General features: G+C 40.6%; 1 protein-coding gene across 1 annotated transcript in view; it reads left to right on the forward strand.

Annotated features, from left to right (window-relative positions):
- spop (speckle type BTB/POZ protein) overlaps positions 1–21726 on the forward strand; it is a 111207-nt gene that overhangs the window by 31996 nt on the left and 57485 nt on the right. The window contains exons 3-4 of the mRNA XM_050068954.1: positions 18052–18334; positions 19074–19195. Coding sequence (XP_049924911.1) covers positions 18257–18334; positions 19074–19195 — 200 coding nt within the window. The 5' untranslated portion in view covers positions 18052–18256. The remainder of the gene's footprint in view (positions 1–18051; positions 18335–19073; positions 19196–21726) is intronic.

The raw sequence follows: 21726 nt of genomic DNA on the forward strand, positions 1-21726 counted from the left end.
TGTTTTAATAAGGTTACCAATAAGTAAAAGATATTTAATAGTTGTCTGTTTTTTTCATTACTGTACCGAAAAAAAACGAACGGTGACTTGTGTACCGAGGTACGTACCGAACCGAGATTTTTGTGTACTGTTACACCCCTACTGAATAGAAATGAAAAATCCTCTGGAGAACATTTTTCTTAGCTTACAAATGATGTAAAAAATGAGCTGGATGCATTCACGCAATTACTTAAATATAAAATACCAGTAGGGTGTTTACAATGCGTTTGTATAAATTATGTATTGTTACAAATAAAATTGTCTACAATGGGAGTGCCACAAGGCCCAGTCTAACCTCCCATCCATTTGTGAGGTGGTAGAACTTCAGCTGTATGCTGATGACACGGTTGTAAACACTCGTGAGAGATCAGAATCAAAATCAGAAATACTTTATTTATCTCAGAGGGGAAATTGTGATTCGTTACAGTCGCTCTGATGTAAAAAATAGAGAATTATAAAGATGCTGAGCTTGTAGTCACTAAGCTCTCATTAACGCTTCATAAAGTTGCTAAATGCCTCGGTGACTTGTATTTAACCTTGAATATAATAAAAACAGTGACAGTGTATTTTTAAAAATAAAGAAAACCCAACCGTGTATCTGCAGGACTAAAAATCAATTTTAAGTTTTAAAGTAAAATCAAGTAATGAGATTACATATTTAGGTTTGATTTTTGATTCTAATTGGACTTTTGAAAGCCGTATTTAAAAAAGGAGTTAAAATTTGAAACATTGTCAAATTTAGATATATTAGGAAACATTTTTTGCATGCTTTGACTTTGTTTTTTTTGTTTGTTTTTTTTACACTTTTATTATTGTATATGCTGCTGGTCCCAGGCCAGAAACCAACTGAGATTGTTTTTAACCAAGCCTTAAATGTTTTTGGTAAGAAATCATAAAATCTCAATTGTTGTCCAAATGCAACCTCTAAGTTTCTTTTTTTCATTTTTTTTTAGAAGTTTGATTGGTGTTCAAGATAATTCATAACACTACTTATTCACCATTAAAGACCTTTTTTTTTCTCCACTCTTAAACATCCCACTGCACTGGACTGCTGTTGCACAATCTGCTTTTTGTTTTACGGCCATTAAACATTGGAGTATGCCTCCAGCTGAACTGTAAACTTCCACAGACTTTCATTCTTTTTCCCACAGTGCAAAAAAAATGAATATTAAGCAACTAGTCATGTTGACATTAATTTGACTGTGATTCAGACGCGTTCATTAACTGTAATGAACTGTAATTTTATAGTTGTACTGGATTAATGTGCTGCTGTTTATATGTTGATTTGTGCTTGTGGATTTGTTTGTTTAATTGTTAGTGTGATAGATACTATGTAATGGTATTGCATGTAAATGGATATTTTTAGTGTCAGTAGGTAATTGTTCTATGTGTACCTGCCCAGATGGAAATTTGCTAATATAATTCTGCCATAAATCATGTCATTTTGAGATGAATGTTTTTTGTGCATGGACCTTGTTTAGAAAGACTAATAATAATAAGAGGTAGTGAATTACATTATTGCTTTGTGCATGTCTTTGTTTCCATCTTTGGCTGTTATGAAATACAGCCTCCTATTAGTAAGCAGCAAAAAGAATAACATCTTGCCTTGTTTATCTGAGTTACTGAAGACTTTACACCTTTTGTTGCTGATGTATCCCTACAGTCTCTGCATTCAGAAGCCAATTTCTTAACCTTCGTAGAGCTGATGGAACTAATCGCATATTTGGCAGCATTTCAAACATCAGTTTAGAATTTGCCTGACTTTTGAGTTCTTGCATGTGTGATATATTTATATTTATTACTTCTAATAAACACCACATTTACTCTAGAACCACACATAGAAAGGTCTCTATGTATATACAGTATGTAATAATGATACATCAGACAGAGCTGTGGTTGGTTTGGTTAGGCCCAGACACAAAAAGGGAAAAATCAGGGTTTTGGTTGAAACTAGTAGCTAGTTAGGGTTAAGGAAACATAATGGTTTGGGTTTGAACTACTACCTCGTTCAGGTTAGGTGAACTTTGTCGTCATGGCCACAATAATCATTGTCATTGTAAAAGAAACCAACCTTGACGGTCTGTTAGGAACGGCAGACAGTGGTAAAAGTGGAGATCATGTTTTGATGACCCATCCATCCACCCTGACCTCCTCCCTGCACCGCCTTTGTTTCTCTGCAATAACGTCACCTAAATTTTTCCTTTATCCATGGCCTCTAGAGGGCTTTGTCACTTAAACATTAGCATAATTTTGTTTTGGTATTCTTGCTGAAACAAAGGATACTTTTTCTTGGGAGGACAGTCTCAACAAGGATCATCCAGGACCCCCGCTTACAATGACCCTTTACTGCGACTCCCTTCTTCAGCGGTTACTGCTGATTGGTCTCAAATGTGGGAGAAAGATTAGATATGACATCTGGTAAGAAGCAGGAATATTGTCCCCTGAGGTGACGATAGGCTGTTGTGTGGAAAAATGCCAGTTTTGACCCCGCCTCTCCCCCCAGTGGCATTAGATTGCCCTTGATCCCCGTATTTGAGCACAGCAATATGACAGCATGACAAGTTAAGTGAACAGTTGATCTTAATTGGCTCCTCTTCAGTCTGTGTGTGTGTCGGTCCACTTGGGTTTGAATTCCTGTATGCTAATGGGAAGACCAGCAGTAGGGACACATCTACTTAACAAAAACGTGTTTAATTGACGGTGTCTTCAAACAGGATACTAAAACTGGTGCACCTTTATGTTAATCATGCCTTCTGTATTTGAGGATATACTTATTTGATGTCTATCTTTGTTCTTTTTTCCCTTCAAAAACAGTGAAATTTAATGGAGATCCACACCACTCCTTTGTCTCCTTTATTTCCCTTGATGACATCTCACAAATTAAGTGACTTGCCTGTTGCTGGTAGGGGCGTGCGATATGGTCAAAATCCTCTTTAACAGTATATGTAATTTTACCATCACACGACAAAGTAATTGATCTGTAAATTCAATTACGAAATGGTTTAAAATAGCCATACTGTACTTCATCACATTTGATTATTTTCTTCTTTTATTTGGAACATCCATCCATCCATCCATCCATCCATCCATGAGTAACACTTGAGTAAAAAAAACACAAAACTCACAACAGTAAAACTAAAATTCTTTCAAAATGAAAGGTTCAGGGGCCTGAGAACAGTAATTTCAAGTGTTTTAAGTTTCTTTATTTACAGCTTCACACTTCCCCTCCATATCTGCCCAAATCACATTACCTTGCAAGGCAGCTGGGTTCATGACAGCAAGTGAGATCACGTGTAAATCATGTGATCACGTGAAAATCTAGCCTTAATTTGAGATACAGCCTGCCCGAATCCACCCAAGGAAGTTTGCTGGACTATAAGGCCAACATTCATAGAGGCCAAACTCAGGTGATGCCATATGGCCCAAAAAGACTTTTTCGCTATTGACTTATATTGTGAAAGAGATGTCAAAATCATTGGATACATTTTTTTAACATTACAACCCCGCAAAATGATAAAATTTCCTTAAGAGCTGCATGGTTAAATCATTTTATCCCCATTGAAGTTAGTGGAGGGCTAAACCCTAAGATTAGGAAAAGTATGCCTGCTCTATGGGCCCTACAGTGCGAAGTGTAGTGCCTATCAAATAATTTTACATGCTGCAGTTGAACTTTTTTTGGCTTCATGCACCACTAGGCAACATTCATAGGAATGAGTGGGGCAAGCCTCCAACGCTGTATCCAGTTCTGCTTATACATCCATGCCCGTAATATTTTCCATGGTTGAAACAGTATTGCCAAATCTCTTCCAATAGACACATTTCTACCATCACACGTAGCAGCAGCGAACTATCCAATTCTGCATTATGTGTTCCACCGAGGATTTTTCTTGTATGGCTTTTTTATAGTACATAAATGTTAGATATAGAATTCAGACTCTCGAATGAAATGGCTGAATGTAAATACACAACACTTGATAGAGAATAGGGAGCAATTCTGGACAAAGCGCTGGAGTAAGGAGCGGGGGGGAGGGGTGCAATTGTCCCATACTGAAATGAGCCTTTATATGTATCTGGGGATAGAATGAAAACTGTTTTACCTTAGGCGACATTCTTGTGCCATAGCAAGCTGACATGATTTCAAACCATAATTAAAATGGAAACAACACAAGTAGGAGGTTGGTGCCCAAGGTCTGACGTGGTCTTAACCTTTATATTAGAAATTCTAATCATGTCATGACTCTGAACATTGAATCGATTTTTGCACAGTGCACTGTATTTCTGTGGGAAATGTCATCACAACTACAAGTTCTGATTTCTTAGGAAATCAGAAACATATCAGGCTGGACTCAGAGTGCATTATAGTCATTGATGGTTTATTAGGCACTCTTAGGAATAGCAAAGGTTTCTGGTCTTACCAAAGATTAGTGAGGACCCTCATTACAGTGCTCTGTGAGTATACATTGTGTGTTTGTACATTTTTTGGGATATAAGAAACCATTTGTAGTTGGCTCAATATTTAAGAAATAACTGATATCTATGCAAATGTATTTTATGGTGCGTACAGTATCGTCATGAATAACTATTCAGGTATTTTGGGTGTCGACCAAAATAACCCAATACCAAGTGGTATTGAAGCTTCTCCAGTCAAACAATAACTGCATTCAATCCTTTTTGTACCCAAATCTAGAAAAAAATGACTGTTTGTGTGGCTTTGTTATGGTGCGCTCATAGCCAGTCACTGCAAGGGTTCTTCGATTTAATGCACCGTGTGATTGGCCCACTACCGCAGCAGCTATAGCCCATATAGTCTGTGTGGTGTGGTGAAGTCAAGCGCGGCGTATTTGACAGAGTTGGCAGTTCAGTTTGCTGAGATGCCACTGAAATGTTCAAAAGTATGGCTTTACTACACGCTCAACTCCATTCACATAGTGGGGTATAGATTGAAGTAGGAAAAAACGGTGTCAAATGAAGTACTCAATTGGTATAGTATCACTTTAAGGGTACTGGTATCGTATGCTGATAACCCACAGTCAGTTTCCCTTGTTGTCTTTTCTTCTGAATCAAATATCTCATTTTGCATCATGCTTTGGTCTATAGAAGCTGAAACCTGTTGGCCTATAAAGGCGTTGACTGAGTGCATGCATGATGTCCAACACAATCTGTGATAAGAGAAGGATCAGAAGAGATTAGACAAGTGGAGGGGATAAAGATAGAGCTAAAGACAGGCTTTGTTTTTGGCCCCCTTATGAGCCAGGGCTCCTGCTAATTACCAAGCTCTCTGGTCCTTGCTAAATGTGTTTGAAATCCACTGGATGCAGATAATTGAGCTGGAAATGTGTTACATGACAAAGTCACGCTGAAGGACAACCACTAAAAAAGGCCTCCTCTCCACTTCCCCCCTGTTTTCTCTGTCAGGCACACTTTTGAAATAAAACTCCCCCAAATGATTCATTCCACTGCATTTGTCTTTGTTGTTTGTTGAGATTGAAGCTTAGGGGATGTTTGAGCCACCTATTGTGATAAGCTATAGTCAAAACAGAGACGGGCCATTGGCGGATGTGTCAGACGGGCCTATGTTTTCTTGTTGCCAAAATAATTGCTTTTAGCCTTCAGTTTAGGGATGTGAGCTTTTAAAGATCCTTCACACATCATCATAGCAAAGTATTAAAATGTTTTATAGCCACAGGCTGGATGTGTCTGTCCATGCATCTCAAGTTTTCTCTCAGCAATGCAGTCACTTCTACTTCTAGCCTAAATCTGAAATTGATTCCAGTGCTTCATATGAATATTGATTTAGTGGCTTGGATACATTGATCCCAGGCAGAGATGGGCCTCCCCTGAGAATGTTGGAGTAAAGTGAAAACAAGGTGAAGAGAGACTCCCTGTCGCTTTATTTGCATTTTAATTATAAATTGCATCAATGCACTGAGTGCGGTAACAAAACAAACTCCCTCTCCCTCTCCCTCTCCCTCCATTCACTCCTCCCTTTTGCTCTAGGCTCGGCTCACTTCATGAGAATCAAACTTCATGCGGAGCCGCCTCTGCAGGGCAGGAAATAAACAGGCAGGGTAATACGTAAGAGCACATCCAGTGGTCGTGAGGATGAAGGTGAAAGATGCTCTGTACCTCAGTGGGTGCATGCAAACGTTTGTTGAACAGATATTGTTTTCTAGCAGCTTTGTTCAGGGAATGGAAGAGATATATTGTCAAAAAAGATTTTCATTTTGATGTGTAGACTGACTTTGCTGTGTTTCACCGGGCATCTGTGTTGAAGAATACACAGAGCGAGAGCGAGCTGTGGACTTGCTGCAGCCAGTATCATTTTGTCATTTAGAAAGCACTTTTCTGTTGTTATCTTGGCTACATGGGCCCACTGTGGTTTGATGTCTGCTTCAGAGTATATCATTTTTATTTTTTCAAGTCTCAAATTTTCACAGTGGATTTTGTGCTCTTTGCTGTGTGTGTGTTTGTGTGTGTGTGTGTCTGCACTTGTGTACAAGTGTTGGTATGTTTTGTCACATGAGAGGGCTAATTGATCACATTGGAGTAGTATGTAAGGACAAATCGCAAGAGCGCAGACTGAAAGGCTTTAGATGTGGGACTTACAGTAAAGCTTCATTCTGGGTTTTTTCACAGGATAGCATTATGTTTATGCACACACACCACTGCCAAGTGAGTACAGCAGCTGGGCAGGGTTTTTTTTTTTAGAGGATTGTGTTTGTCAAATGAGCCCTTTATCTTTCTCACAGGTCGGTCTTATTGAATATGTAGTTTCGAATGTTTCAAGCTGAGCGTGTAGGAAGAATATGCAGATAGACTGATTAGCATGTGTAATGAGATGAGACCGAAAGTCATTTCGATAAAGGTATTTGTGTGTGTAATGAAGTACACCAAACTGTGTACTTATGAGACATTCATGCATATACGGATTGCAGCTTTGTGACTATACATGGGAACTTTACAGAGACCCACATTTTGATTGAAGTTAAAGTAAATGACTTGTGGAGAGTTTAAATGTAGATGTGTTTCAATACAATTCTTTCCTTCCTGATCCTGATTCCTGAACTTGCATATTGGCCAATCTGAGTACCGATCCAGTACCATTAATATAACAAAAATTTTAACAGCTGTATATTATTGACCCTGTATGGATGTGAAATTATTGCTATCATTTTTAATTTTTGGTGTAAAACTGCTTTGCATTCTATCAAGAAATTACGTGGTATGGGATAGATTCATGTATTTGCCGATACCCGGTCCAGCATTTTACGCAGTATGGAAGGCATTTCTATTATCGTTATCAGAACAACTCTGTTTAAATGCACTGGTGGATATTTTGTTAAAACTGCCTTTATGTTTGTGTTTAGATTTAGGATTGGACTTTTTATACTGAGACACTGAGTCACACAGCAGCCGGTCAGCTTTGCAGCAACAGAGAAAAGATGAGGTTTGGGGAAGATGGAGCAATGGGGAGGAAGAAGAAAGGATTATGGCAGGGGCCCAGTGCTGACAGAATACTCTCTTTGTCTTTTTCAGCCTTACAGTTAAATTGGGTTAAAAGACAGTGTCTAGCCATCGTCGGCCATTGATTGTCAAATGATGAATGATGAAGTAGCATTAAGAGTGAGATTTTACCTCTCATGTCGTCAAGTTCAGCCATTGCACTGTTCCCTGTGTGGCATGTATGTTTGAATTTGGCTTAGTGGGTATCTATTTTTTCATAACTCATATTGTTCTGATATTTCAGTGGGTATACGCTTTATGACGGTATTTGTGTTTTTAAAAAAAGTAAAAACTGAGCTACAGGTGATAAAAGTCAATGTCAAGAAAGGAAATACACTGATCAGCAAAACATTGAAACCAGTGAAGTGAAGGACACTGATCTTGTCACACTGCAATGTTCTGCTTGGAAAACTTGGGCCCTGGCATTTGTGTGGATGCCACTTGACACGCTCCACCACCCAAACACCATTGCAGACCAAGTACCCCCTCTCTGATGGCAGTGCCCCTCCCAGCAGAACAATGCACCATGTTACACCGCAAAAACTGTTCAGGAATGGCCCGAGGAATGTGACAAAGAGCTCAAGGCATTGACCTGGCCTCCAAATCTTCAATCTGATTATGCATTCATGGAATGTGCTGGTACCCCAAAGTTACTCCTGATCTACTGTAAAGCCTCCTTGGGTTGAACTTGGCTCTGACCTGTCCAGGCATGGACACAGGACCTCTGGGGGGTGTCCAGTGGTTTCTGGCATCAGGGCAGGTGCTTGCGGAGGATCCTTTTAGTCCTGTGGGTTGTTAGGTGGGGTACCAGCATGTCACACAGATGCTTAATCAGATTGGGATCTGGGGAATTTGGAGGCTATGTTGATGCCTTGAACTTCTTGTCATGCTCCTCAGGCCATTCTTGAGCAGTTTTTGTAATGTGGCATGGTACATTGTCTTGCTTGGGGGACTGCTGCCATCGGGGACTGCCATTGCCATTTGAGGTGTACTTGATCTGCAGCGGTGTTTCAGTAGTGGAGTGTGTCAAGTGGCATCCATACGAATGCTGGACCAAAGGTTTCCTAGCAGAACATTGCACTGTAACAAGATGATAAATGTTATTCACTTCACTCACCAGTGGTTTTAATGCTTTGGCTGATCGGCATATTCTTTAAATTTAATTCTTTCACTGAACCAGGACTAGCCTTGCCTTTCTAACTCACTGTAAAACACACTTCATCCAAACTCCACAGAAACACAATGAAACTCATTAGAATGGTCTTACTCAGTCTTTCCATTGTTCCAACAATTACTCTCTTTAGTTCAGTGGAAATAAACCCTTAATTAACAGATTATGATGTGAAATATGCTGTTTTTTCCTGTGGTCTCTCTCTGCATTTGCTGGCTGACTTTTTACTAGTCCTGTAACGTTATCCCCACCACTCACAGTTGTCATTTTTCTCAGCTCAGCGGTCTGTTCCGTCAGTACAGACTGACCTCTGGTGGCACGTGCTGTGCACTGAATCGCCACAATACAGCATCTCTGTATCAGTGTGATGGAAAGAGGAGTGCCTGTATTTTTAATGGTATTAAAAATCATACTTCCAGTCTTTCGTAACCCCCTGGTATACTGTAAGACCTCGATACCGCCCAAGCCTAGTTTGACTAATTAAAAAGGTATAGAGTAAACAAATTGTGATTTATGATGATGATTTAACTGTTCGCCCCCATGCAAAAATGACATGATTGCATTTTACATGAATATACTTGTGCCACTTTAATAGTCTGTATGTATTTTGGGAACTGTCATACATCAAAGCACAAGCAACACTGTCTCTTAGAAATGTAGTACAGAACATCAATGCAACAACTGCTTATCTGTAAAAGTGACACCAGAATTGAGTTAATTAATATTACCAACCATAGTAGCGATATGTATACTTAATGCTGTGAAGTGCAGTTAGGATATTAACATTAATAATTTGGGCCAAGCTATCTCGCTTTCTCAAAGTAAGACTACTTATGGTAATTTTTGTTATCTTAGCTGCACAAATTAATACTTTTCTCATTTTTTTTATCTTCTAAAGTAGGAAATGTGATCAAAACGACGAACTAAAGCAATGAGGAAGAAGTGTGGCGCTTGCATGGTTGCCTGGTTTTATGGCAATCGTGACTGCATGTAAGGGAGGCAGAGAAAATGGGGGAGTTTTGGTGATGGTTTTAAAAGGGGGAGAAATGGAAAAGCAGAGGAAAAAAAGAGATTGAGAGAGGAGACCATCAGTGATATGGAGAGATGGTGATGTTGTTTCACTGGGGTTTGCTCCGCGGTGGGAGGGCCTCTGTCTCTGCCAGCGCCTCTTAATCCATCACACCTCCTGCGGCCCTGGATCCGACACACTCCAGTGTCTCCCCAACCCGCCGCCGAGTTCGCACTCAGCCCTGTCATGCATGTGTGCCCGCTGTTCCTGGCGTTCTCTTATCCCTGTTTTCACCCTCTTTTTCGCTCTCTGAGTGAGTGTCAGAGCTATCAGCAATGCCGCGGGCAAGATGGACAGACACTGTTTTACGGCAGACATGTTTTCATACATGCTCCACACCCAGCCATGTTCACACATGTGTGTCTTTCACTCATTCCTGAGAGGGGAAATTCTCCTTCCCTCTGCCTATGTTGCTTGCCAGTCTGACCTGCGGCAGCTCCTCATATAGTCTAGATTTTCTTGCCATTAATGTCAGAGACACCTCGGCGCTACTTTCCTCTCATGTATGCTGCCAAAACTCCTGAATCTCTAATAACGGAGAGTTGGAATCACTTCCGTCATATGATCCCTGTGTGTGTGTGCTTATTTGACAGGAAGTGTGCCTCCAGCCAGCTGTGTATGATTTTTAGGAATGGGAGTCAGCTACTTCACTTGATCAATCTTGCTGATCCCCCGGATGCGTCTGCACATGCTCCCTTTAAGCTTTCATTGGAGCTCCCGTCCACTTTTAATGCTGTCTGACCTTATAATGAACAGGCTTCATTAACCCTCTGTCAGATTTCTCACCAGAGCTTGAGGGAAGAGGCTGGTGATGGTGGGGGGGAGGGTTGTTAAAAAAGCACAGGGTTGACTCTAAGCTGTGGAAAAGTGAGCTAGCATGTGGGCGTTTGATTTACGTTCAGAAATGCGTCACGCATACGCTCAAAGCTGCAACACTCTGTCACTTAGCCTCAGCTTTTTGGCATGTTTTCAGTCTTTGTAGTCTGTCCCTCTAAACTCTGCAGCCCGTCTCTGTTTCTCACTGTTTTGCTCGCTGCCTATTGTCGCACAAGGTGACCCTCTAAACACTCCAGGATCCCTGCTGTGATCGCTTCCTTTTCTGCAGCAGCCAAATCACACAGCTCCACCCCCTGTCCACCTGGTGGTGGTGTCTCTGCACCGTGCCACCCATTTTCTTCTCCCCCTCTGCAGGAATCGGGTCCCTGAGGGAGAGGCTGGTGGGAAGTCCTCTGTATTTGATGTTTCTCTTTCATTTTGCAAGTTAAAGGGAATTTAGATGGTGACATGTTGTGTTGTGTGTGTGTTTCTATGCGTGTGTTTGTCAGTGCTTGTGTGCTCGCATGTACTGTACAATGTGTGTCTGGTTTTTTTTTCTTCTTTTTTATAATGAATTTATTTTCTCTTTTTGAGAGTCTCAGCAATAGCTGTAATGAATTCCAGAAGGCTTTCCATCTCTCTCTTCTGTCACTCTTCACCTCCTATTTCACAGCAGGCCTGGTCGCCTGAAGTCCCTGCCATATGGCCATACTAAAGGATTTTTGAGATAAAGTTAACTATTTCATACAAATCCATTGATAAAACACTATGCAAAGGGCTTTTCATCATGGTCATCACCAGCAGCCAGTAGTGGAAAGTAAAAAAGTACATTTACTCATGCGTTGTAACTACTTTGAGGATTCAGGTTAATTATGATGTATTATTATAGGCTGAAATGAAATAAAATGTTATGGATCCTTCAGGCAGGACACATTAATGCATCAGTAATTATAATCCGAAAACATAATCTACCTTATTCTGACATGGGTCATTCTGTGTAGTGAGTACTTTTACTTTGATACTTTAAGTATATTGTAATGCTGATACTTTTGTACTTTTACTAGAGTTGAAATTTGAATATTGTAATGGAGTATTTCTACCTAGTGGACCTTTTACATAAAGTTCCAGTGTGTTCAATTTAAGGTTGTATCTTGGCAGAAATGGTATATGCACTGCACTTGTATATGGCTTTTCTAGTCTTCCGACCACTCAAAGGACTTTTACACTATGAGTCACATTCACCCATTCACACACTAGTGGCTGAGGCTACCATACATGGTGCCACCTGCTACTCAGCAACCATTCACACGTACTCACACACTGATGGAACAGCCATCAGGAGTAATGTGGAGTTCAGTATCTTGCCTAAGGATATTACGAAATGCGGACTGGAGGAGCCACAGATTGAATCAATCTTCCAGTTAGTGGACAGCCTGCTTTATCTCCTGAGCCACAGCTGTTATGATATTCATAACTACGTTTTCATTACTTCATAACCACCTCAAAGTAATTGTAAGAATTACTCAGTTTTTCGTAAGAATCGTTGTGTAATGAGCCGTTTATATCTACATACGAGGTCCTCAAATGGTGCCCTCTTCCACGGAGTCCGCCATGTTGTTCTACAGAAGCCCAGAACGGACAAATCCATCACTGGCTCTAAATGGGGCCATTCATGTTTTCTTGTTTTCATGTTTTTGCGTCAGACACCATAGTTCTCCGAGATGTTTGGCACAGAGAGGAAGTTGCAGTTCTGCAACCGCACCACTAGATGCCACTAAATCTTACACACTGAACCTTTAATAAAAGATCTGATTACTTCTTGCACCATTTCTGGCAGCTATACTGTCTGCAACTTAACAGTGAAAATGTACTGTGAGGTTATCACATGTGCACTTTGAATTCATAATTATGTAAACAAAATCTGATTTAATGTAACTTTTCAGGGCAAAACCAGGGCCTGCATTTGCCTTAAAGGGAGGACTCGTTACACTGACTTTTTATTTTTAGGACTAGTAAACATAGTGAAGTTGTGTTTTTGGACGTTGCCACTATGATAGTGACAGTGGAGATCAGACAGGAAACATTAGAAGAGAGAGGGGTATGATGCAACAAAGGTTCCTGCGCTGCCATTGTGGTTAGTTCGTTATGGTATGTATCTTAAACACCAGGCTGCTGGACTTGTTTTATAACAGAATGAACTGGTTCTGTGTAGCCACACTCCACTGTGCAGTTCGGAAATATTGATCTTTTAAAATATCATAGAATGATGAAACAAATTACTCCCTCAGTTTTATGCCAAAGTAATAAAGAATTGTCCGCCTTATTTATTATATCGATCACATTATGAAAGAAGTGGGCGTCGAACAATAGCAGGAAACATGCTCACTGTATGGCTGTATGGCAATGTCAGTTTTGATTGAAATATCTCTTGACTAATAACATTAACTATGACTCTGTTCTATTCAAGCGTCCCAGTAAGCCATGACAGCAATCAAAATATCAGGACCCTGAAATTGAAGCAGCTAAATGGAATTCAGCCATAACTTATCTCATTATTTACACCTGTGGTCTCTCTGCTTTAGAATGCCGCCTTAGAAAGGTGAAAATGCATCATCATAAAATTTGCTAAGATAATCTGCTAAAGATAGAAATAACAGCCAAACATCTTGAAAACAGAGCAGTTAAATATGCATTGTCTTCACAGACAGACTCGGAGGTTGGAATGGCTGTGCAGGCGACATGTGCATCAGTAGCTATTCAGATTGTCACGGAGCGCAGATGGAAAAACAAATGAACAGAAATGTGTCCTCGAGTGTAAATATGCATTGTAAGCTGTTCACATTATCAGATTTGCAGATGGAGGTAACATATGTGCAGAATATATATGCTATCACCATGTAAAAATTTACAGATGGAGCTAATATCACAGCACAAGCTTTATTACACCATGAGCGGAGCATCATGTGTTGACTCAGGGTGTAACATGATGAGCTCGTGGTGTGGTCACTGTACGTAGTGCGGCTGGCCAGTAGCCTCCGGTTCCCGTGCTGATGAGGGAGGCAGATGCGCCATCACCTCGCTTAGCTCTTGTTTATACAGAGGAAGTTGAATCTATCTGTCTGTTGGTTTGTCAGACTCTCTTCCCTGGCGTGTTGAGGTGTGTGACAGAGAGATGGAGAGAGATGGAGGCTGGACTGGCAGAGGGAGAGCAGACTGTCTCTCTGTAATGAATACAAATGGGCTCCAGGTCTCACTTTCCTCATCTGACTCCCGTCTCTGAAAACAGGCACGTGACGAGGATGTGGGATGGGGGTGGCCCTCTACTTACAAATATGATATACATTTATTTCTTTCCTGATTTCATTATGGCTGCTCTGCGGTTTTCAAAGTCCCAGTTCAGCCAAAGCAGCTGATGGTGAGACTTTCCGCTGTATGAAACTTGTGTTGTTCATACAGCGGAAACAGTAACACAGTGTTTTGTCAAAGTAATTGTCAAGTGTTTTATATCTTTAATGAATAATAATTTGTTACAATAAAAACTCTTCTCAAATGAACCAGTTAGTTTTGATAATTTAGGAAACATGTACATCATATTACTGCTGATTAGGACTGGCTGATTAATGGATTAGTCATTCACCAGGAAGTTAATCAGCAACAATTTTGATAATTGTTCAAGTCATTCATCAAGCAAGATTGTCAAAAACTCTCTTGTTCCAGTTTCTGAAGTTGCTTTTTTCTGTTTCAAATCATTTTAAAATTTATATAGTTTTGTTCTCTACATTTTTTTCTGCCATTTTACAGACTAAGCATATAAATGATTCCTTGAGAAAATACTTATAGCAAAAAAATGTGTCACAGCCTGACAGCATATACTAAATATTTTTTTCTTTGTTAAAGATTAACATACAATCTAATCAACTGAATTATAAACATTAAATGAATGCAGTCTTTGTGAAGCTCAAACTTAAAAATAAATACACTCTCTAGTAGGGCTGAATGATATTGGAAAATAGTGTAGCTATGATTTTGGAGACTGATATTGCAAATAAAACCAAGTCAGTTTGTGTTTTAAAAGTTCCTTATGGTCCTCTGTCTTCACGTCACACCTGCTGTTATTGTTTCTGATTTGTGAGTCTGTGTGTGTGTGTGTGTGTCATCAAACACATCAAAATGTGGTGTTGGAGGCACCTATAATAGCGGAAACTACTGTACCACAGAAGTATTTTTGACTACTTTGGCAGGTGTTTATATGTCTATCTGTCTGTGATAGCATCACAACTTGCAAGATACAGTCCCGAAAATTAAGGCAAATTTTGAAGATGGTCAGATTAAGGAAGTCGGGGGGCAGGTAGATTGTTGTATCACGGCTGGAGTGATCCCATTGCAACATGGACTCTAGTTAATGTCATTAAAATCTAAATATGAATCTTACTAATCTCCTGTCAGTAACAGTATTGTAACAAATCACATTAAGTTCCCACTGACTAGCTGCTCTATGACTCATGCTGGTGCTCACTGGGGGCGAGCCTCCATCACTTCAGTGGTTGGAAACAAGACACAGGAACTTTACTTGGTCTTGATGACCTACAGCATTTATTCATGGACAAACAGCAACCCACATTGTACATTTACTACCACTTAACAACTTTACCGTTAATTTGTTCTCTGCTTTGATCGCCAACACTTGTCCACCACACTCGCTATGCACACATTACACTACCCTTACAATTATGTAATATGTAAGCATATGGAACGCACTAAAACCCAGCCGCGGCCATTTTCACACATTAGTACAGCGAGCATCAAATCTTGGGCATTGCACTTTACAAGTTGTTTTCTTCATGTGCTCTCACTCGCATATGTCACAACACATATGGCAGTGTGTGAAGCTAGGTGTTTCCAAGCCTCTTTGTGATTAGATTGTGTAGCATAAAAAGACAGCTGCTTTTCGATTTGAAAATGGCATTCTGTTACACTGCAATATCAATTTGAATTTGACTGATCGTTCACCCCTACCCTCTGCTACACTATAATGCACTTCAGAATATCACCATCCATCGGATATAGCTTTTTTTTGTGATTGATTTTTTTGGAATTTTCCTTTAATGGACAGGACAGGTTAAGTGTGAAAGGGGAAGAGAGAGGGGATGACATGCAGCAAAGGGCTGTGGGCTGGAATCAAACTTGCAGCAGCTGCAGTAAGGACATTGCCTTCATCCATGGGACTCCAGCCCTACCCACCGAGTTACTGGGTGCCCACCATCCATCAGATATTGTAGTGTTGTATCCCAGCAACAACGGAACATTATAGGCTTCAAAATGTTGTATTTACTGCAGGGCCACTGTATGCATGCAGTACACTGTTTTTTGTTTTTTAGTTTGCTGTGTTTGCAAGTGAAGAGATTAAGACATACACTGTGCAGAATCTGAACTAGTTTGCTGTCTTTCTGCATCGCTCTCTCTGAGCACCCTTACCCTCATCTTTATTTCTAGTGCCTTTTATCCAGCCTACGAGGTGCTGATGGAGCCCAAGTAGCAGCAACAAACAGTCCCTTATCTGAAGCCCAGCACCTCCATTACCACTTTACTTTGTCTTTTAATTGCCTTTGGGGGAACACAGTCTTTGTAAAACTCTGCCTGCCGTACACTGTAATGTGACAATATTTATTTTCTCTATGCTGTGTGCATTATCACCTATTAGACATTCTTCCCATTCATGCTGTCATCACCTGATTCCCATGACAAATGAACTGTCTGAAGACATTTCTTCTGAGGGAGCCCTATGATTAGCACACATCTCCTCCATCTCTCAGAGTTGTTATTGCTTCTTTCCTCCTGCTGCTCTGCTCTTGATGTTTGTCATGAAAAGGATGAAAAAAAAAACATCCTTAGCTTTATTCTGGTTAAGTGTCATCTGGGTGTATTTAGAAAGCTGTGAGGCTGTTAGCAGTGCTGCCAGTGTTGTCATGTTTTCTTAAATTGATTCCCTGTGATTACTTGGCATTCATGTTGCTCTTTAAGGGACAGGATACAAGAAAAGCACTTGGTAAATTGTGCTTCAGATATGCTGTGGAACAAAGCCTGAATGATGGCACAAACACACAGAGAGGAACACACGTGTGCGAAAAATCCGTGTATACGCCCTCACTCACTCATATAGACTATAATTAATTGCCAGGAAGTCTCAGGTAATTTAAATTGCAAATCAGTGCAGCCTTGTTCTCCCAACTTTTATGATTAATATTTTATTGTTTTACTGAGCGAAAATGCCACCAGTGTTTTTCATCAGATACAAATAGCACAAAAGAAGAAAAGGGGGGCACTGGATTGAGGAAGATCAGATGCAGGCGTTATCTCTAAACATTAATTAAGTCGTGTCTGGGTCTGGAGCTGCTGAGGTCGCCTCTCCTGTCTCCAATCCACTTGCAAAGACAGAGGTCTGTCTCACTTTTCACCCATTCTCTCATTTCTCGCTCTGTCTCACTGCGCTCTCGGTCTGATACTCAGTTTCTGCCAAGTTTTCTCAGGTCCTGAACTTCTCTTTCAATCAGCCACTAATTAAGCAGCAGAGTGGAAGGGTTTCTTTGGCAGGAGATCGGGGGAGATGTGCAGGTTGAGTGAGAAAAGCCAGATCCTGAGACCTTGCGCCGACTTAGGTATGAAATGTGTGGAGAGGAACTTGAGAGGAGCAGAGCATGAAACCAGCGGAAATTAGAGATTTAGGCAGCAGAGAAATGAAGCTTTGAAACCAAACTGTCACGTGTTCTTTTTTCTTTCTTTTTTTTTCAAAAGATTCAGTCCCATGAGACTGCTAGTGTAGGAAACAACCAAAAATTAGACTAAAATAATGAGGAAGTTTCCCTTTGCCACAAACAGAAAGTGAGAAGTGATGTGATGACTGCAGTGTAAATCTCAGTCACAGCATTTCAGAATGAAAATAAAATTGGATGCGTAGCTTCTTATGAAAAACAACTATGACCTTTCTTAGCCAGCACTGGCTTTTAAAAGTACTGCATGACCTTGTGTGTGTGTTTGTGTGAGTACAGACTGGCAGCTTGAGATGAAAGTCTTGCACTTCACTTAGAGCCACGGTGGACGGGCGCAGCCTGGCTGGAATCAGATGGCTGGCACAGCGCTCTGCTCCTCTCAAAGCAAAACAAAGACGAAACCACGCGCAGATAAAGGAAGGCTTCCCCCAGTGAAGCAGAGCTTGCGCCGCTGCTGTGCTTTGAATACTGAAGCCTCCTTTAAAGCAAATGAATTCAGACCCCTTACGTCCTACTTACTAGGAAATACCACTCAATTAGACTAACCATTCAATTAGGAATTGCCTTGACATGCTCAAACACAGACACATACACACAGGCACTCACACAAGGTCACAGCTTTTCACAGTAATGTGCTTCACTAGTTTAAAGTCTATTTTAATGACTGTGTTTTTGTATCCCTACAGAGCGCCTGTAGCTATTTTGGAGTCTGGACGTCCTGTTGTACAGGATTCATCTCTCTGCAGCTCTCCGTACGGCAGGTGTTGTTTAAGAGGCGGCCAGCTTGACTGATTATTGGCTCTTCCCTCCCCTGCACACCCCGTAGCACCTCTCCCCACACCTGGCTGGTGCTCCGGCCCCATTCAGGTCATCTCTGCATCAAGGCTGGCAATGTCCAGAGCCCCAAGCCCCCCTCCCCCAGTGGAAATGTCCAGCGGTCCCGTGGCCGAGAGCTGGTGTTATACTCAGGTGAGGAGGGAGTGTGTAGAAGCACGTTTGCCTCAGATAGGAGCACATTTCTACGTGGAGAGCATAACTAACACTGATAATCCATTTTTTGTATTCTCTCAGAGTTTTTGCATAATGTTAAAGGAGCTAATTGCCATCAAATATATGTATTTTCTTGGTAAAGAGAAGGCTTGTGGTGCCCACTTTTGCTCAGTGGACACAGCCGTTACATCTGAAAATAAGCCTGTCAATCAAAACAGAAGAATTTCACTTAATATATACACCAGTAATCCTTAAATCTTCATATTTCATGCGACTGGTCAATGAGCAGTTGAGTGGAAAGATTAACGTCTCTGTTTTCCAGACTGATTCGATATTACAATCCTAATTTGTGTTTTCATTTTAGGCTTTGTTTAAAGGTTACCTATACTGTGAAATCATGCTTGTTTCAGTGCAGGCTTTGCTAGTTCAGACATCACTTTCCTGTTAAGAGCCAAGGTACATAAAGTATGTCATTGATGATGTCTGTTTTTTCATCTCCTCCTGCAAAATTGTTTTGTTTTTTTTCCCCCTGTTGCCGCTTTTACAATATCCTTTCTTCTTTCCTTCCGTTTGTTGTCGGTGTTTATTAAGATGAAAGGCAGTTTTGATGTGCGGTTTTGAAGTCCGGGCTGACCAAACACCACTTACCCATATAGAATAGATAAATATATAAAAAAAAGGAGATGTGGTTTCAGCTACCTGTGTCTTTTTCATACAGATCAAAGTGGTGAAGTTCTCCTACATGTGGACCATCAACAACTTCAGCTTCTGTCGCGAGGAGATGGGAGAGGTCATCAAAAGCTCCACTTTCTCCTCAGGAGCCAACGACAAACTTAAATGGTAAGTGAAGGCTGGTGAGATATTCAAGATGCAACATTCTCGCTCTGAAACAGTTGTTGGGGAACATTTTCTCCAACAGCTCTCTCAAGCGTTATCCACTTGTTGCATCTTTGAGAGGTACAACATTGTTTTCAAGAGATTGAAGCATCCAGTTGCCTGCTTCAGTGGCATCTAGTGTGCCTTCATCTCGTCTGTATCACCACTCACATTTACTCACATGTGTGTTTGGAATAATAATTTTTGTAGCACTTAGTCATGCTTGAATTTAGTCTGGCTGTATCTTCACTTCCTCACATTGTAATGGGCTCAGAGTGAAAAATATAACCATGATTAATGTCAGGACAAATGCACGTATATGTGACTCACATAAAATTAAGCACACTAACACAGGAAATTAATGTAAATTATATAGCTAGTTAAGTATTCATATTTAGAGAAGGAATTTCTGTCATCACGTCCTCTGTAGAAGAGGCAAAAATTTTGGGGAGGCCTTGCTCATTACTTTACCAGAGGTCACAGAGGTAGTCAACAGTCTGCAGTGGCAAGGCAGTATGGGTGTGGCTCCCATAAAAAATGTACTTGAGGACCTGCTCTAAATATTGATGTGTCACACTGCAAGGTGTCCTCATACAGTGGTTTATGTGATATCTTAACCGCACTCGAGGTTAGGAGAAGGATTACGATTTGGCATCATCTCGTCACCTACTTAACATAATGATGACGTGGCATGACTTAAAATAACTCAACGCTGACTTTTGGTTTCACACACGACATAACCCACAGTCCCCTGGGTCAATGTCCTGTGTATGTTTGACCTGTCCACCACCCCTTGACCCTTCTCCCTCCATAGACTTTGTCGGTCTTTACACTATATGGCCTGACTTCCTCCTTTACTCCCTTCATACGATGTAGGACAGTGGAAAGAAGGCTTCGGTTACTTGTTAAAACAAACATTTAGTGGAGAAATAAGATTTCAGTCTGCGGTGGTTTGCTCTGGAAAATATTGCTGGGCTAGTGTTTATACGAATTTCTAACTTGAATGCAATACCTTAATAAATATTGATATTCAATACTATTTTTGAAACCACAGGAAAAAAAATGACTTTCAGGGCTGAAAATTTACAATTTTTATTGAAAGATAAGGATAACAAGGCTAGGACATGACAGCAATGACTTTTCTTTTCTTGGTTAGAGGCAGAGAACAGCAGAATGACTTTAGAAAACATTAACATTAAGAGAGAGTGAGAAAGTGAAGCTGTCTCAGTGTATCAGTACTGCAGGAAATGAGTACTGAAACAGTTTTCATCAATATGAATCAATGAATCACTATTTTTGACACCACTATGCTGGACTTGGTTTGAGACCTAGAACACTGAAGGATTACTTATCACACCTGAATAAAGTAGCTTGGGTGAAGAACATCTTGGTGACCTTTCTTAACTTGATTCCAGTGACAACCAGACTCCAACGGGCTGATGGGTTGAACTTTTGCTTACGATAATAAATTAGATCAACATACGCAGCTACCCTGTTTGTATTAAAGGGGACCTATTTTACTTGTCTGTATTTTTTGTCATGTTTTTCTACTTTCGAGACAAGCTGACGCCATTGTCATCTGGTCCAGGCACACTACTGTGCGTGTTTACATTTCGTAGCCTACACTGTTACTTATAGCTACATGTCATGTCAGGGAAACTTGTAGTCTTGATTGCTTATGTTGTTAATTTCTCCCCGATTTTGGATCATATTCCTGCTGGAACGTGTCCTGTTGTGTTCAGAAGCTTATTAGTGATTTTTTTTACGGTAGAAAGTGTCACTAATGACACAATGACTGTTCAGAGACACTGAGATACATAAGATTCAGAAACGCTGACCAATCAGAGCAGAATGGGCTTTTTCAGGAGGGGCGCTCAAACAGAGCATTTCAGATAGAGGGTGATGCTAGATGTTCTAGCACAGACACTATGAGGAAAATAAAGCGATTTTTGAACATTGAATCATGCAAACATGTTCTATTAGAGCCCCACAAAATACAAGTCTGAACCTGAAAATGAGCATGACAGGTCCCCTTTAAGTATAAAGTAGACTAGAGATAGGCTACAGATACAAGAGCCACGTGCACTTTCATATTGAACAGTGTCATAAAATGCCATGGTTTCATGTTCACAGAAGAGCTTCCAGAGAGCGGGGAAACAGATTTTGTATCTCATACAAAAACATGGCCATTTGGAGGGGGCTAAAAGTAATGACTGTGGCTGTAGCCTCAGGTAAAATAACACACAACAGTGGGCCTGGGTTTGTTAAGTTACCTGCTTAAATTAGAAATAAATGGAGATGTGCAATTTTCGAGAATGGCCTGGCTTTTTCTTCAAATACCACATCAACCTAAGTTGTTTTTGGACTTTATGCCATTAGTCCACTTCCTCCTGTAAGTGCTCAGACGAGACCATTTACCTGCTTTTTCATCTTATCTAAGTGAACAATTGTGACTGGTCTTTTCAAGCCCTCTGTGTCACCCCTCGCTGTCAGTG

This window comes from Epinephelus moara, chromosome 18, assembly GCF_006386435.1.
Source record: "Epinephelus moara isolate mb chromosome 18, YSFRI_EMoa_1.0, whole genome shotgun sequence".
NCBI classification, from domain to species: Eukaryota; Metazoa; Chordata; class Actinopteri; order Perciformes; family Serranidae; genus Epinephelus; species Epinephelus moara.